Genomic DNA, 17,355 nt, shown 5'->3' with positions numbered 1-17,355 from the left:
TGCGAATGTCGCGTTAAAAAGTACTGCAGAGTGTAACGACCAGGATACTATCTTGTAGTATGTTGTAAGACCTCGTATTTGAAAGATCGGGCTATTTTGAACATGGATTGTTGTGGAATATCTCTTGGATCCCATCATGGCTCTCATCATCTCATTTCTATCCATCCTTCTTGAAGAAAGGTCCTCGCCGGAAAAAAAGCCGGCCGATCTTCCTATATTCACCATCTCCTTTGTCAAATCTCATTTTGAATTCGACCCCAGCCACCAGAAATTCACCGAAGCAGTCCGAGTATGAGTCCGTCCACTTCATCCAGCCCTCCAATCCTTGCTTGATCATAACATCGCTCATGTTCTGCTCGGCACTCTTGTCTGGCTGTGTCACCCATTCAAACAGCTTCAGCTTTGGGATTATCATGGCCCAGAAAGGAATGTCAGGTGAGTTCAGTTCCCCAGTAAAACATGGGCCGGGAGAGATGGCAAGAATGAACCGGATTCGCTGGAGATTCTCTTTGCTGAATGTTTTCTTGAGCATACCTTCACCTCCTTTGTTCAGGTAAACTTCGAACAAGTTGTCGCCATAAAGGATGTCCAGACATTCATCGCTCATTTGTTTGGAAACATGTAATATGTTGGTCCAGTGAGGCCGGGTGTTGGCGAACCTGTCGCTTGTGGGGGACGGATCACGCGTAGAAACCAGAGGCTCGACCCCGTAAGGCCGATACATGGCGTTTGTCACTTTTATGGCGCATTTTCGGGGGATGCAGAAGCCAAAGATATCGAGACGTATCTCAACGGGTAAGGTGAAGAGTAGAGGTGTCGTAGAAGTTGGAGTCAGTCGTTCAGAATGGTGCTCTAGTGGGGTCTCCATTGATGCTGAGCTGGCAAGGTGGGATTCAGTCACTTCTCATGCGTCTGGGTCAAATGCTAGATGTTTTCATACTTAGAATCATCACCCAGCGTGCTTAGTGTGCACTATACCTCATCAGTCGGATCAGATCCGCGATCGATCTCGAGATAGATCAGCAAGTGGCTGCAGTCGCCAGGGAATACTGAGAAAGATAGTAGAAATAGCAGCAAGTGGATAGGTCCCGTCGGAGATATGTGGGTTGGTATGGGCCCAAGTTGACGGCTGGGCTGATTGAAATGGCTTGGATGTTGTGGAAACCAAAGCAAGCTGAATTGTGAGAAGAGAAATGAACCTGATCGACTGAGTCGTCTGAAGATCGTGATATGTAGTCTCGTGAAAAACAAACAGTTCATATACTGGGTTGACGGCCTCAGGCAGTTGCCACGCGGTGGCTGCAAGGCTCCGATTTCCACAGACTAAAACAAAACATTGAATACGGCGAGGGCGACGAGCTTCTCCAACAATACCTAACTATAAAATCTAGCTAGCTCCGCGTGTACCTTTTTCACCTGTGTGGTAGTTAAAGAGATCCGTAAAACTGTAAAAGTATGTGCAAGCAACTTATGAACTGTAATTTTCACAGTGGGAAGAGATAAATACTGCTAGCACAAATTTGGTGGATTGTACAAAGCCTATGCTATGTATGTAGGTACATTTAGGTACATGTAGGTACAAGCACTGTGTGAGAAATCAAATACTCATGGAGTCACATGGAGTCCAACAGTACATTGAAGGGCTGACTTAGAGTGAGATTTTCTGAGTATCTGTCTTTTCTTTGAAATCCCTGTATAACCGCTTATGCTGCTCCAAAAGAATCAGCGTTGCCATGGTCTGTGGCCCCAACCGAACAAAACCAGGCGTCCACCCTCGAAAGACCCATCTCATTCCCTCTGCGGCTGTAAGATCCTTTATAACATGCAATATTCCTCGCTTGTTTGAGGACCCCATTAACTGAGTCTTGGTTACATCAATCGGGCTGCACAGCGTTGTAGCAACCAGCGCCGCTAAGAATGAAGCCGATAAATGCAACACAGGATGATCGTTATGGATCCCAGTGGTTGCCACTATCAAATCCCTAAAACTATCATATGATGCAAGCTGGCAACTGGTCATCATACCACAGCGGAAAGCATTCGGCCACAACCCCTGTCCAAAGGCCTTCCATCCCTCTTGGTGCTTGATCTGTCTCCACGCATCGAAGATGTGCCGGTAATTGCGACGAAGATGAGGAGGTAGTGAACCGTCGTTTTGCATGCGGATGTTGCCTATATCTGAGGAGTTGCCGAAGATAGCGCCAATGAATCCAGAAATTCCTGCTAATATCCCAAGAACTGGTGGGGAGGTGGGAATATTGTTCGCTTTGGTTTGTTCTTTTAGTGTCTCGTAGAGGCCGATGCGGACCGAGCCATATGTTACTGCCGAATGGGTCAATATAAATTGGGATTGGTAAAAGAGATGGAATAGTTAGGTGGACTAACACTGCCTCATAAACCCTGCCGAAAGCTTCAAAACATCAGTATATGATCACAATTAACGTCGCTCTTCATTAGACCTACCCCGTTATAAAGTGCAAGCACGCCCTCTCGCTGAACGATTCGAATGCAGGTAGTGAGTGTCCCGGGTTTCGTGCCACTATGCTTCATTTGCATTCTAACCTTAACTATGATGGATCAATCAGAACTGTGTTCTTTATAATGGAATGGCTTAGCTCACCCAGGTCCAAAGGGTGGGAAACAAGGACCGCCATGCATGATGCAGAGCCCCCGAACCACTTGGGATATATAACTGACTGTGAAATGTCTATTTGTTTGATCATGTTGAATATTTCAAATAGACTTCACTTTGTTTCCAAGATGATTAAGAATCATTAGATGTTTTTGTACCTTGCAGAGTGGCATATAGCCGATTTGGAGATTATCACAGAGCCGGACTCGGTGCGGGGGTCACCAAATAGGTCAAGCAGGCGGTTATAATGGCAGATACCTGAGAATTTCCATGAATACTCTTTGTACCTTATATGGCTCGATATATGCAACCGAGGGTTCAGCTGTTTAAACCAAGGATGCGTTGGAATTGTCAAAATAACGTGGTATAGAGGTCATAAAGAGTCATCAGAAAGATCGAGCAGTTTTCGCAACAAGGTTCGAGTGAATATTGACGTACAAACGTTGAAACCGAGTGATCAAACATCTGGACGTGTTTATCAAACGAGCCTGCCATGGAAATGCTGTCTGGACGGTTGGGCTCCCAGAACCCTCGAGTTGATCGGACTCCTTGTTCCCATAGCCCTGGAGCCTACAAGATACATACAAAAACAAAATAGACTGAATCGACAGCATTTCCCCATTGACAACTTCTATGGCACTACGTTGTAGGGACAAAGGGGAGAGGGGGAGTCGCATTGGAGACAGAGCACCCAAACTATCTGCGCTACAAGGGTGATCGCCCACGTCAACAACCACACCCTCATCTCAGCAGGGTAAACAAGCGACTCACCTTACTAACACCAAGGTAGATTCTGAAGGGACATCTTCTCCAAGCGCCCGGACAAGCCGAACAGTTGATGAAAAAGTGAGTTCGCGTCGATCGGGGGTAGTGTAAGCCCAATGACACTGTGCAACGAGGCATGCGCAAGCACAGGGGCCAAGTCGCGGGGTCCAAAAATAGGAATAATCAAAGTGTTTCCTGGACGGAAACTTTCAGAGATTAAACTGAAAAGAACAGATACTACACTTGATCTAAGCCAATAGGCAAAGAGAGCTAAAGAAGAAAGAAAAGAAGAGGAACCTCTGGGGGAGGAAGGACCTTCTTATATCCCCAGGGCGGTGTGTATTTTGCCACCAAGCAAACAATCCATGGATCATCAATGTAAGGGATATCTTGATTATTTCTCTATGTAATCAGTCTATGTAGGACCTCTACATACATAAATTCGTATGCAAAGGTACCATGTACTATATTATAAAATTCAGACTTGAGCTTGTGTTAGATTTATAGATGATATACCCTACATTGAAAAACAGCTCACGGAAGAAGAATCAGATGTTCACTATACACAGGGCTTGTCTGAAGCAGTAAAGGTAGAAAAAAACAGACACACAAAGGAGAATGACAGGACATAATAGCACAACGCCATGGGAAGAAAACATGGAACATTTGGTACACCCTAGCCAGCGTCGAAAGTTCTAGGGTTTATAAATCACATCAAGGAAATAGGTTGTTCCTCTTTTCTGATTTTCCCCCAGCACAGGCGAATCTAACCATCTAAAAGGGTGCCATGGGAAGGTTTTCTTCGGGTTTGGTTTTTCTTTTTTATTATTGCGTTGCCAATATCGTTTACCGGTCAACTTCACCGAACACAAGATCCATAGTACCTAGATTCAACGTTAGAAGTTGGAATTGAAGAAGACAAGGGAACAAAGACTTACCGATAATTGCGACAGCATCGGCGAGCAGGTGACCACGAGACACTTGGTCGAAGCCACCCAAGTGGGCGAAACCAGGAGCACGGATCTTGCAGCGGTATGGCCGCTCGCTGCCATCACTGACCAGGAAGACACCCATCTCACCCTTGGGGGCCTCGATGGCGGAGTAGGTCTCACCAGGGGGGACGGAGTAACCCTTGGTGAAGAGAAGGAAGTGGTGAATGAGAGCTTCCATGTTCTCCTTCATGGCGGCACGGGGAGGGGGTGAGATCTTGTAGTCCTCCACGCGAACCGGACCAGCGGGCATCTTGTTCAAGCACTGGTGGATGATACGGAGGGACTGGCGGAACTCCTCCATACGGCAGAGGTAACGGTCGTAGCAGTCACCGTTGACACCGACGGGAACGTCGAACTCGACCTGGTCATAGGCATCGTACGGCTGTGACTTGCGGATATCGTAGGGAACACCCGAGCCACGGAGCATGACACCAGTGAAACTCATGTTGAGCGCATCGGTGGCGTTAACAACACCGACACCCTGGGTTCTGGCCTTCCAGATACGGTTATCCGTGAGCAGCTCCTCGGTCTCGTCAATGCGGTCACCGAATTGAGTGGCCCACTGGTAGATGTCGTCCAAAAGACCGATGGGGATATCCTGCGACACACCACCGGGGCGAACGTAGGCAGCGTGGAGACGGGCACCGGAGACACGCTCGTAGAATTCCTAAAGCACCCGAAGTGTCAGTAAATAAGACCTGGCCGCAGCTCTCAATCAAGTACTCACCATAAGCTTCTCGCGCTCCTCGAAACCCCACAGGAAAGGAGTCAGGGCACCCACGTCCATTGCATGGGACAGGACGGACATGAGGTGGTTCAGAACTCGGGTCATCTCGCCGAACAAGGTACGGATCCACTTGGCACGATCAGGGATCTCGACGTTCAACAGCTTCTCAACGGCCAAGGAGAAGCACTGCTCGTTGGTCATCATGGAAACGTAATCCAATCGATCAAAGTAAGGCAGGGCCTGCATGTAGGTTTTATACTCAATCAACTTCTCGGTACCACGGTGAAGCAAACCGACGTGAGGATCGGAGCGAACAATCTCTTCGCCGTTGAGTTCCAGAATCAATCGGAGCACACCGTGAGCAGCGGGATGCTGAGGACCAAAGTTGACAGTGTAATGACGAATCTTGCGGTCGGTTCCTTCGGCCTGGGATTCAAGGGCAGCAGCCTCGGGGTCCTCGGGAATACCCTTGTTGGCGAGGGAAGTGAAGGTCGGGTCGGTCGGCACAAGTCGTGTGGCCTGGTAGCTTGTAGCCTCTGCATGACGGCGAGGAACAGAGGTGGCTATCGAGCGGGAACGAGGAATGGATGTGTTGAGCGAGGAGGGGCGGAGGCAGAGCCTTTTGGGCGCATTGCCCGCTAGGCGGGCGAAAGAAGCGGCCATGGAGGATGGAGAATTGGAGATCCAAGAGGGAAAAGAGGGGAGATGATCCTCAATCCACGCGCATTCAATGGGTGGATATGGCTCGCTACGGATAGGGAACTCGCTGAAGGTCTCAAGTTGGGAGTCGCATTTTGGCTCGTCACGTGAAAAGCTGCCGGGTCATCAGTCGTGCGCTGGTTGGCCTGAAGGGGCCACTATACTGTGTTAGTGCTGGCTCAACGCTAGCCTGTTCTTGGCTTAGCGCTATGTATTCCTCGTATAATTCAGCATTTACGGATTATGTAATGCAGTATTCTCTGTGCAGAATAAAGTCCCGGTTGCTGCCTCAGGCAAACTAGAAAATTACTTCGAGAAATCTCTCTTATCGGTGATCGCGGATTTTACCTTCAACCTCCACCAGACCTTATACAGTTGCTCACCATGGCGCCTCTTGTTGCCTCGCAGGAGGAGCTGCAGCGCCGCCGTGTATGTCTCTAGAAATGATTCCATACAGCTCAGAATACTAATCGTTCCAGATCATCGGTATCAATGCGGAAACTGTCACCAATATCCCCTCTACAGATTTTCCTGGCCACTGGCCCGGGGAGTCGCATGGATGGGCACTTGACGAATTCAAGAATGTATGTGCTGAAACATTACCATGAAGCTATAATCTGCTGGATTCAGTCAATTCTGACCATTTACGTCCAACAGAATTTCCAAGTCGAATTCCACCGCAATGACCGGTTCGAGGCTTCCTTCTCGCTAGTCGGTCTCGACGCCTCAGTCGCCAATGCTTTCCGTCGTATCCTTATGGCCGAGATCCCCACCATTGCCATTGAAGACTGCTTCATTCACAACAACACCTCCGTCATTCAAGATGAAGTGCTCGCACAACGATTGGGCCTGATCCCGCTCAAGGGTTCTGTCGAGGGAATCAACTGGATGCACTGGTACAAGAAGGCGTCCGAAGACGGAGCTGAGGAGGAAGATGGCCCCTGCGACTTCAACACCATTGTGCTTCATCTTGACGTGGAATGTTACAAGAACGAGTACGCAGACAAGGACGAGCAGGACCCCCGCAAGCTGTACACCAATGCCCACGTTTACGCCAAGGACCTCATGTACATGCCTGTCGGTCGCCAGGAACAGTTCTTCATCGGCGACGGTGCTATCGCACCTGTCAACCCGGATATTCTGATCGCCAAGCTCCGTCCCGGCCAGAAGATCGAGATGGAACTCCACTGCCAGAAGGGTATCGGCGCCGATCACGCCAAGTTCTCGCCTGTTGCTACCGCTTCATACCGTCTCCTGCCTGAGATTAAGATCGAGCGTCCCATCATTGGCGACGATGCGAAGAAGTTTGCCAAGTGCTTCCCTAAGGGTGTGATTGGTCTTGAGCCTGTTACCTCTGCAGAGGCCGCGCAGCGTGGAAGTGGGTATGAGGGCCACACCGGCGAGCAGAAGGCCGTCGTGAAGGATGCGTTCAATGATACTGTCAGCAGAGAGTGCCTGCGCCACGATGAGTTCAAGGATAAGGTCAAGCTGGGACGGGTTCGCGATCACTTCATCTTCAACGTGGAGAGCACCGGTCAATTTGAGAGTGACATGCTCTTCCTGGAGGCTGTCAAGGTTATGAAGCTGAAGTGCAACCGGTGGAAGAGAGGTCTGACCGATCTGATGGGTTGATCAATGGGTCTTTTCTCTGGTACACCTTATTATATGCATTCTTTGGCGTTGGATTTTTTGGCTGCCTTTGCGCTGTACATTTACGAAAAGTCGATCAGGGCTTCGCCTCACGAGGCTGGAGTCTGGATGTGTTAATTGTCTTGGAAAAGAGCCCAACAGCTACCTTTTGAATTCTACACAGTTAACTAAGGCTAATCATCCCGGTCGTAAGATATCTGATTTCTCGTAATTTTCACATGGAATGGTAGGACAGGTTACCATTATTTGAAGTGAAGACGGAAGCGGAATGTGGTAGTGTAGGCTGGGTCGCTGACAGCGACCTCCTCGCCATCCTCGATCAAATCTGCCAGCTTTTTTACAAGGTGAGGTCGTGTCATTTCCTCTAGCTGAGGCGGGAAGCGCTGGTAGAGTGTCTTCTCTTCGGTCCGCATACTAGGCTTCTTCAATTGAGCTTCGGCTCTTTCCCCGAGGCTCTCGATGAACTCGCCCAGGGTCATATTGGGATCCACGTTCAGCTTTCGGGCAAGTTCTCCGCACACGGGGCAGTCGGGCTTCTTCTCCGCCTCGAAGGTGTATGTATACACCCCTTCCTCACCAGCATACATCATATAGTTGGTTAGGAATGGATTGCAGCTAGTGGCGATCTTGAGCACTTCTGAAGTTGTAGAGGCCGCAATGACGGCGTTCGTTGATGCGATAGCCGGAATGATATTTTTCACCACACCTTGGGTCATCTGGAAGGTAACGCCATGGATATGGAAATGCTGGGCACGTTCGTAAGCGGCATTGTATATCCACGATATGTGTTCCATGTCGTCGCTGTCAAAGGTGTCGTCTTTGCGCTTCTCTTGCCATGCGATCTGGTGCGCCCATTCAATGCAATGTTGAGGCTGGCGCGGGATGGTAGCAATGGTGCAGAGAGGAACTGCTGGACGAGGTGCGTGCATATCCAGCTGGCACTCAATGCAGGATGAGATAGACGGTAGAATGACACGGGCTTGGCCCTTGAAACCTATTTGATATATCAGCAACATGTTCTTGACGTAGTTTGACGATGTAGGTAGGTACCTTCAGTTCCGCCATCAACAAGTGGCTTCAGGCTCAAAGGGTCGTCTTCATCGACCATCGAGATCAACGTGGAATTGATCCAGCGTCGAGCTTCGATGCTGTCCAAGCCACAGACGACAATATTAAACTGCATGTAGTAGTCTTCATCTTTATCCTGGATCTTGCCGACGTAGGGTGTGATCTTCACTCCCTTAACTCGCTTTTGCACAAAAGCCGCGGCGACTTCAGCCTTGGGCTTTCCGATATCAGCCTGGCGGAACAAGAACTGCCGGTTGAGATTTGATATATCAATGGTGTCTGTTGGCAGTGAGCTTCTGGTCCTGACATTGAGAGTTGAAACACATACCCATGTCAATGACATGAATATCTTTGAATCCCGACAGCGCGAGATTCTTTAAGATCTCGCATCCTAGTCCACCAGCTCCACTAGATCCCAATCAGTTCTTCCTCTTGATAGAATACCACAACTTTGCGAGGTTGACAAACATCACCCTAGGATTCATGTTAGCAAAAGTAATATCTCCGAAATGCATCAACTTACAGGATTTTGGCAGATTCCAGAGCATTGATGGGCTCGGGGCCAGGGTTCCAGTCGTCATCTGTAAAAGGACCACGTTTACTTAGGACGTTGTAGAGGTGCTTCCTGTGGGGTATTAGAGCAGATCAGACGTCTGAAGGGTCATCCAACGCACCATCGACCCTGTTGGTCCACGTAAATCGGAGCTTCTGGGGCATCTGGGGTTTGCACATCCACATCCATCTTGATAGAAATCCTGTTATGAGTAACTGATGAGAGTAAATAGGCGTAGTATCAATTCGCGTTACACGGGTCAAGGCTCGTTGCAGTGGGCGGCAGGCAGAATGAACTTGATGGGAGTGATATCAGGTACAGATCTAGTTCAGCTTTTGATTGGATCACCAAAGTATTCAAGTCACTGGTAATGAAGAGGCTGAGTTGACAACATCATCTGCGCGTGGGCTGCCTTGAGGTGACTATGGCTGACTAATCTCAGGCCCGCCTACTGTAATCTTCACCTCAGGCACACCATCTCTTTTCCCCCGAAGTGATATTCAAATCGAAAATGGAGGGCCTTCTGACGGCAGTGAAAACTGTCAAGCGAGATTCAGATGCCCTTGTTACATCTACTGTCGAGTCTCTGCGCGCTGATCCGCCAGCAAGAGACAACATTGATCCTGAACATCTATCAGCACATCACATTATAGATCTACTCAAATCCAGACCCGATCGTGAACAGCTGTATGCCATTTTGGCAGCCCTTGATCCCTTCAGCAAATCCAAATCTACAAAGGACTTCGACCTCCGGATTGCGAGTCCTATCACAGCCCAGATTCTCCAACTATTAGTCAGCACCACGATTCCAGATCATTGGGGATCGCTAGATGCAAAAGATAGCAAAGGGAAAGACGCCAAAGCCCGAGCAGCATTATTGAGATGTCTTAGCAGCGTCGCGGGTCTTGGTTCATTGGTGGCTCAGCTACGATCTTTAATCAATGCGGCTCGTGCTTCTGCCCAGCAAGCCCAAGGTTCAAGCAGCCAACTCGGTATCCGGGATCTCCTGGCTGTGCTTGCTGCTTTGCTAGAGCCAAGAGACTTTTTGCTCCGTCTTTCTTCTGACATTTCGGTCATATATGACAATAAGACTCGACAGCAAGTTACGTGGAGAGAGCTTGTGTCGCTCGTTGCTGCCGGCAAGATTCTATCAACAGCAGCCGAGGCTCTTACTGTTGTTGATGAGTCAAGATCAGTATCTTCATTCTCCTGGGTTGGGAATGGTTCCCAATATGCATCGTGGCTTGGACGCAATGTTTCTCATATGGCAGCGAGACTATCCCCAGACAACGAAAGCGATTGGGCTTCAGTTGCTTTGTTGACAGGGCGAGCCTTAAGCCTTGGATATACAGGTGAATATATTGTGGTTGTTTGATTTGAGCCTCATGCTAACATCACATAGATCAAGTTGTCAAAGAAATCTACTCGGATCTACTTCTTGGACAGTCTTCGCCGGTGTGCTTTGGGGTCTTATTAAACCATCTCAGACGGACGGAGCAGCTTGCATTTGTAGAGGCGATCTTCCGTGATATACAACGAACGTACTTTTCAGATGATCTATCGGGGACAGTGTGCCCATCACTCACTCCTTCGGAGTCCATTGCAGGGGTGGCAGCTTTGGTTTCCGCTGTCGTTTCTTCTCATCCAGGTCTAGAAAGCCAAGTCATGGAATGGCTCTCAAAATCGCAAGGTGGCTCAATAAACACGTTGGGATTACGCCGTGCAATATTAGCCACTTTTGTTAACCGTGGTGGTAAGTTCGCTTTGCTGAAGAAAGAGACAACAAAACTAACGACCTGCAACAGATGTGTTGAAGCCATTGCTCGTACGCAGTCTTGAGCAATTTGGAGATAAGTTCTCTATTAAACATGTCCCCAATATGGTTCAGAATGGTTTGTCAACCGTCCACAGCCCCTTGTTCCCAAAATATTAGCATCTGACATTGAATAGCAACTGCACAAGTGATTCTTCTCGCCGCTGGACACCTCTATCGGTTAGACCAAGCGCAAGTCAAAGAAGTAGGCCGGTCAGGAGCATATCTCAATGCAGTCTCAAATCGACTTGCTGCAAGCTCTAACAGAGCACGACTTCTTGGCATGATCGTTGGAACAGGAATATCTGAACTCATTGAGCAACCAGACAAAGTGCTGAAATTTGACCTGCAGGAGATGCGAAGCGAGGAAGCGCTGTGGTATTTGGATTTGACAAAGGTCCAAGACAAGGTCGGCTCACCTGAATCCATCAAAGCATTGCAAGAGGCCTTGCCAGCAAAACCAGAACTGGTCCGCTCCAAGCCTGCCCCAAAGCCGAAAGCACAATTTTCCCGCCACCATACAAGCAAGATTGTTGCTATTGAAGAAGTCGAGGATAGTGATGAAGATGAAGATGAAGATGACGATGACGATGACGATCTCATTCCGTATGAAAAGCCGGACGACGATGCATACGATTCTGATGACGATCCCACGTTGATCCAACGGAATAAGCCGACAGCGCCTGTGTAAGTACAGATTGCCTGTTAATATTGATCTCGCTAACAAATTCAAGATACATCCGTGATTTGATTCCATCTCTCCGAGACACCGAGAATGTCGAGCGGTATCATCTCGCCATCACCACTGCCCCATCCTTAATTCGACGGAAGATAGGATTCGGAACTGAACTTGCCGAGCAGATCGAGGAGCTAGCTCTGACTGTCGTGGGTCTTCAAAACGACAACAATCATCCATCATTCCATGAATCTCGCCTACAAAGCATGATTGCATTGATTGTGTCCGAGCCCTTCAAGATGGCCCGCTGGTTCACTGCCATTTACTTCGATGGAGACCTTTCTCAAGTTCAGAGATCCGCTGTTCTTACGGCCCTGGGTCTGAGTGCTCGTGAGCTAGCTGGGAATGGAGAAGAAGATGCTAAAGCACTGCGTCTCCCAACTATTGGCGATACCTCATTCCCATCCAAACGGCTATCGCCTGCCCTAGAAGCGATGTACTCGGGGGCAAATGAGTCTCCTATCGCAACGCTCACTCAGAAAATGTCCCGCGCGTCTTTGGAACCCCTCGCAGCCAACGCAGCAGATAATATGGCTGGGCCCAACGCTCTCAAAGTGCGAACCTTCTCATCGCGTATGGAAGTCGAGAAGAAACGCAATCAGCGTGATGCCCAGCGTCAAAACTCCACAATCAAGGATCTGCACAAAGTGCTTGCCGAAGGTTTCTTCTTCCCACTGCAGGGCAGATTCGAGATAATGATGCAGCAGTTCTCGTCGTATGTCCTTTTTCCCGATCTTGTTTCTAATCATGTATATACTAATATCACTTTAGGTCCTCCACGTCCTCATACAACCCATTCCTCATCCCCCATCTCCTGACCCTCTTCCTCCAAACCCTCACCCTCATTCTCTCCACAACAGGCCCCCACACGCCCTTCCTCCCAGGCCTCACCCACGAAACCCTCTCACTCCTACTACCGCTACACACAGCCTCGACCTCCAGCGAGCCAACCGTCACTTCCGCACTCCTGTCCCTCTTCCTTGCCATAGTGGATCTCAATATTGCGTCTGGCTCAAATGGAGAGCAGCGTCTTGTCACAGAGTACGCCACGCAGGTGATCGAGTTGCGCGAGTGGGCTTCCCAGGTCTTCGACCGGACGCCGCCTTCAGCTGCCCGGGCTGATCCAAGTTCAGCGGTTACTGACCCCCAGGAGCAGATACGTACCCTTGCTGCTGGTGTTATGGTGCGGCTCGGGGAGGTCATAGAGCGGTATCAGGGTCGGCTGATGGGCGTTCATTCTGGATTCAGCTATTAAAAAAAATATTGGGGGTATCTATATGTTTGCTGGATTGAAAATTAGAATCGAAGCAGATGATAGAACTATGTGAACATTATTGAATAATTCCACCGAGCGAGTCAAACAGCCATCGGTGCGCCTTGGTCTTTACATTAGAAGAAGACTGTAGATCCCTTTCTTCCGAAAATGACATACATAGGTATTATTATGATCACTTAGGCGTAGATTAACCCATTTACTCCGCCTTGGCAAAGCTACCCTTCTCAATAGCCGCCTCCATCATCCGATCACCACTAATGATACTCGTAGTACAGATAATGATCTTCCTCCGTGGAGCCTCTTGCGCAGCAATGAAGCGCAACGCGGCGATCTCGGTGAACGTGATACCACCCAAGAAAAAGACATATACAGTCTTTGTAGCAGAGTTACCACTCAGCGTTTGACGAGCCCGCACAGCCTTATCATCGCCCTTCTGGACAATGCTGAAAGTAGCACCGCGAGCACTCTTGACAACGTCCTCGAATCCAAGCCAGCCAGGCGACGTTGTATTAGCTGTATTCAGCGCGGCAGCTGGTGTACCTCCCTTGATCAGCGAGACCATATAGGACTTTTGTAACACGCATTGAACCAGACGGACGCTGAGGGGCGCGAAGCCACTGTACACGTAGGAAATATCATTCGGATCCTTTTCGCTGACCTCCTCGATGACAAGACGAAGGTTCTTGCGCAGGTACCCGTAGTTTGTCTTTGATCCTGCTTGGGCGCCGGATGTAGGGAGGAGCATCGTCGTTGCTGAGGACCTAGGCTGAAGAAGTTCCATTTTCTCTAGTGCCCAGAATGTGAGGAGGTGTTGGTGGCCGTACGCTTGGACGACCTGTCTCTTGAAACTCTCTAGGTCGCGGGGGCGAAGACCCCCAGACATGCAGGACTCCAGACACAAGAGCCGTAGCACAGTCGTTAGTGGGACGTCTCGAGCTATAAGCTCTTCGATTGTCTCGTGCTGGTATGTGGAGTCGGCACCGGCTGCGTTGTTCTGCTGGACCTCCAAAGTTTTGCGGAAGGTTTCGGAGCGGGTGAGTCGCATTATTTCTTCTGCAAGGTTGGTATGGGTTCGAAGACTCTGGTGTTCCAGCTGGTAGGTTGGTAATCGGTTGACAAATTCTCGAAGCTCGCCTGTCGTTTTAGCTGTATGGCGACTCTCGTATTCATTTTCTAAGCGACGTGCCACCTTATTCAGAATATCGCCCACGATTGCAAAGTTTGCATCTCGCAGTTGGCTGAACAACTGATCCGAGGCATCCAGCTGGATCTTTCTTTTCAGCCCCTGCTTGGCTTGTTGGGGTGTTTTGGATGACTCTTGGGACTGTGGTGTGGGAGCAGGACCGACAATGCTCGTATCGACATCTGCTTGGTTGTTCTTTATGCCGACATATTCATCAATTAAGCCTTCATAGGTGAGCTGTGTGAGAAGGGGAGTCCCAAAGTCCACTTCACGGTCTATGATAATCAAGTTCTCTACACTCGCACTTGGCAACAGCCCTCGGGCTGAGGGATCAGCCAATCCGGAGCTCTCCTCTGTATCAAGTTCTTTCCTCATGCGCAGCAGGAGATCTGCCAGGCGTCGGGCATTGTCGCCTTTTCCGACAATGCGTGGGAAATACCCATGACGCTGCTGAACGCCCATGAGAGCCTTAGCGGCATGGAAGATACACCCGGGATCTTTGTGCTAAATAACAAGGTCAGAAAACGTCTCATTCAAGCGTTAGCAACCTGTCAACTTACCAAGTACAAGTCTCCAAATGAGTCATCCAGTTCTAGTGACAAGATATCTTGTTCTAGAGGCATAAAATAGAGAGGAAGCTCGGCGATGTTCACGTCGCCGATGATTCCCGTCTCCTCCAAGACCGCATTGCTTACAAGGGTCCGTCTTGGAGCGAAGAAGATGGAGAACTCATGCTCAACGTTCCCATTATTCTGCAGGCGTTTGATTTGTTCTAAGATAGAAATGTCAGCTCATCCTGATGGCACTCAATCAGAGATAGCAGGAAAGGGCCCTAATGAAACGAGCTTGAAAATTGTTGTGAAGATAGATATCGATATAGGGAACGTTTCTCCAGATTACATAGAGTAGGAAAGCCTCTATATAATCTAATGATGGCCCATCATGGACTCAAATGAAGAGATCCAATTCTACAACTTAACAAGCCGAAAGGGGGCAAAAAAAAGACAAATGTCATACCTGCCACAATTCGAACGTGGCGAGCTTTCTCGCCACGAACAAGGAATACAACATTGCGTTGTGATGAGTCGATGTTTGCATTTTCCAGCAAGAAGACCCGGTCCACACCATACTCCTGGAGCACGGAAAACTTGACGAATAGCCCCACTGGGCCGGCCAGCTCCTGACTTATGACTAGGTTCTTCTTACCCCGGGCCTGGAGAATAGTTAGCGCAGACCAGAATATCAAGGAGCTGTACTCACGCCTTCTAGTAAAGTTAGGAGATCCCTCCGCGCCTTGTCCCTAAAGTAGTCCGCATCAGACCCCGATAAAGGAGCCATTTCATCCAGGCAGCAGAGGCAATGTTGTGGCCAAAAATAAACAGAGACGTTGAAGTGCCACTGCGCCCGCTTTGGGTTAGCACTGCCACTGCTGATGTAACTACGTAAGTTTGGTACTGGTATGGTTATCATTGCACTATCCGCGATAGACCTGGCGAGTAACTTTGGTATTCCCCTCGTATGTATATTTGCATCAGGCGGCGATCTCGAACATCAAGCTCCCCTGAAGGCGTCTCACATTAATTCTTTCTCTTGTCTCATGTCATTTTATTTCTCCTTTCTTTCTTGTACTTCCCTTGACACTCGATCGTTTTAATTTCATCCAGCAAATCTTTACAACCCTACATAACCCCCATCACATCATGGGTCTTTTTAAGAAATCCGACGGCGACGATGACTCTAACCGCCGAGCACTCTTCGGCTCACGAAAGAAGGACAAGAGCCCCTCGACCCCCTCCAACCCTTACGCCCAACCAATTCCGGTAGATCCTTACACAAAAGCCAAGATTGGCGCGGGTGTTGCCCCCTTACCTGCCGACCACCCAGCCGCCAACGGTGGCCCCGCGTCGCAGAGCCCCCACTCCATCCCCTCCGACAACAAGTACTCCGCCAACAAATACGGAAACCAAGGTGGCTATGGCAGTGATCGATTCGGCGGATCCGGCGCAGGCGCCGGCTTTCCAGCCAACGGCTCAGGCTCAGGCTCGCGGTATGGAAACGGTGGCTATGGAGGTCTGGGCAGCAGCGATCCCAATGACCCCGCGGCTGCAGACTCCGCTCGCAACGAGCTCTTCGGCAGCGCCAACAAGAAGTCACCGGACAACTCGGCCGCTTCGCCACCACCGTACTCTGAGGGCCAGGGTGGTCAAGGACAGAACAACTACGGTGGCGGCAGCAACGAATACAGCATGGCGACCTTCCAGGATCGACAGCTGACAGCCGAAGAGGAGGAGGAAGAGGAGGTTCAGGCGACGAAGAACGAGATGCGCTTTGTGAAGCAGGGTGATGTTGCGTCTACACGAAATGCACTCCGAGCTGCCGCACAGGCCGAAGAAACCGGTCGCTCCACTTTGGCCCGACTCGGTGCGCAGGGCGAGTCTGTCCACAGCACGGAGAAGAGTCTGGATATGACAGCCATCGAAGGTCGCATCGCTGAGGATAAGGCAAAGGAGCTCAAGACACTCAACAAGAGCATGTTCGCTGTGCATGTGGCGAACCCGTTCACGGCCTCGCGTCGCCGACGCGAGCGTGATGAGAAGGTCCTTAACACACACCGTGATGATCGTGATACCCGCGACGGCACACGGTCCGAGGCACACCAGACCAATCAGCGTATGGATCGGGTGTTCCGTGATATTGATCGCGATGCGGCGAAACAGGGCAAGGGCAAGAAAGCCAGTGTTACCGAGCGTGCCAAGTACCAATTTGAGGCAGATAGCGAGGACGAGGCATTAGAGGATGAGATCGAGCAGAATTTAGATCTTCTCGGCGGTGCTACTGGTCGGTTGAACGGTCTTGCCAAGGCCACTGGCAAGGAGCTGGACGAGCAGAACAGACATCTGGAGCGTATCATGGGCAAGGTGAGTATTCTACTATCCCTTCAATACGGCATGGGTATAAGGAGGAAACTAACTGGCTGCAGAGCGACTACGTCGACGATCAGATTGCCATGAACCGGGCCAAGCTAGACCGGATTCATTAGATACTTTGCTTGTTCAAGGCAAATGGGGCTGCGGTATGCCTGGTGCTGTCGAGCTCAGTAATTTTCTGCGTGCGCTCTGTCCGTTGGACATGAATCACAAATTGGCGTTGGGGCTGGTTCTGCATTGTCTGCCGTGGTCATATCAGAACCGGCGACTAGGATATTGGTTGAATATCAATTATCATAATTTCATTGCGATTCATTCCGAGTACACCATAAGA

The 17,355-nt window shown here is 49.7% G+C and overlaps 8 protein-coding genes across 8 annotated transcripts; 3 read left to right on the top strand and 5 right to left on the bottom strand.

Annotated features, from left to right (window-relative positions):
- Positions 1-157: 157 nt before the first annotated feature.
- N7517_001942 (uncharacterized protein) lies at positions 158-868 on the bottom strand (the record flags this gene model as incomplete). Its single annotated transcript, XM_056719672.1, has 1 exon — positions 158-868. The coding sequence occupies one exon, from the start codon at positions 866-868 to the stop codon at positions 158-160; it is 711 nt and encodes a 236-aa protein (XP_056583807.1).
- Positions 869-1,648: 780 nt separating this feature from the next.
- N7517_001941 (uncharacterized protein) lies at positions 1,649-2,723 on the bottom strand (the record flags this gene model as incomplete). Its single annotated transcript, XM_056719671.1, has 4 exons — positions 1,649-2,322; positions 2,386-2,410; positions 2,464-2,567; positions 2,621-2,723. The coding sequence occupies 4 exons, from the start codon at positions 2,721-2,723 to the stop codon at positions 1,649-1,651; spliced, it is 906 nt and encodes a 301-aa protein (XP_056583806.1).
- Positions 2,724-4,084: 1,361 nt separating this feature from the next.
- N7517_001940 (NADH-quinone oxidoreductase subunit D) lies at positions 4,085-5,779 on the bottom strand (the record flags this gene model as incomplete). Its single annotated transcript, XM_056719670.1, has 3 exons — positions 4,085-4,281; positions 4,336-5,056; positions 5,117-5,779. The coding sequence occupies 3 exons, from the start codon at positions 5,777-5,779 to the stop codon at positions 4,244-4,246; spliced, it is 1,422 nt and encodes a 473-aa protein (XP_056583805.1). The 3' UTR covers positions 4,085-4,243.
- A 420-nt stretch (positions 5,780-6,199) lies between these two features.
- N7517_001939 (DNA-directed RNA polymerase core subunit RPC40) lies at positions 6,200-7,447 on the top strand (the record flags this gene model as incomplete). Its single annotated transcript, XM_056719669.1, has 3 exons — positions 6,200-6,244; positions 6,295-6,399; positions 6,473-7,447. The coding sequence occupies 3 exons, from the start codon at positions 6,200-6,202 to the stop codon at positions 7,445-7,447; spliced, it is 1,125 nt and encodes a 374-aa protein (XP_056583804.1).
- Positions 7,448-7,707: 260 nt separating this feature from the next.
- Positions 7,708-9,275, bottom strand: N7517_001938 (NEDD8-activating protein UBA3; the record flags this gene model as incomplete). Its single annotated transcript, XM_056719668.1, has 5 exons — positions 7,708-8,459; positions 8,516-8,812; positions 8,862-8,941; positions 9,057-9,158; positions 9,208-9,275. 5 exons carry the CDS (start codon positions 9,273-9,275, stop codon positions 7,708-7,710), a joined length of 1,299 nt encoding a protein of 432 aa, XP_056583803.1.
- A 322-nt stretch (positions 9,276-9,597) lies between these two features.
- N7517_001937 (telomere length regulation TEL2 family protein) lies at positions 9,598-12,890 on the top strand (the record flags this gene model as incomplete). The annotated part of the gene is made up of 6 exons (XM_056719667.1): positions 9,598-10,438; positions 10,489-10,839; positions 10,892-10,978; positions 11,037-11,586; positions 11,634-12,350; positions 12,407-12,890. 6 exons carry the CDS (start codon positions 9,598-9,600, stop codon positions 12,888-12,890), a joined length of 3,030 nt encoding a protein of 1,009 aa, XP_056583802.1.
- A 217-nt stretch (positions 12,891-13,107) lies between these two features.
- On the bottom strand, positions 13,108-15,531 carry N7517_001936 (Sec1 family protein; the record flags this gene model as incomplete). Its single annotated transcript, XM_056719666.1, has 4 exons — positions 13,108-14,598; positions 14,655-14,866; positions 15,112-15,307; positions 15,355-15,531. Coding segments are annotated over 4 exons (2,076 nt in total), but the record flags the coding sequence as incomplete, so codon positions are not given.
- Positions 15,532-15,794: 263 nt separating this feature from the next.
- N7517_001935 (putative plasma membrane SNARE protein (Sec9)) lies at positions 15,795-17,134 on the top strand (the record flags this gene model as incomplete). Its single annotated transcript, XM_056719665.1, has 2 exons — positions 15,795-17,012; positions 17,075-17,134. 2 exons carry the CDS (start codon positions 15,795-15,797, stop codon positions 17,132-17,134), a joined length of 1,278 nt encoding a protein of 425 aa, XP_056583800.1.
- Positions 17,135-17,355: the final 221 nt, after the last annotated feature.

Source organism: Penicillium concentricum (assembly GCF_028827145.1).
Source record: "Penicillium concentricum strain IBT 3081 chromosome Unknown utg000001l_segment0_segment0, whole genome shotgun sequence".
In the NCBI taxonomy this organism is placed as follows: Eukaryota; Fungi; Ascomycota; class Eurotiomycetes; order Eurotiales; family Aspergillaceae; genus Penicillium; species Penicillium concentricum.
This window is presented reverse-complemented; position numbering and strand designations above follow the sequence as displayed.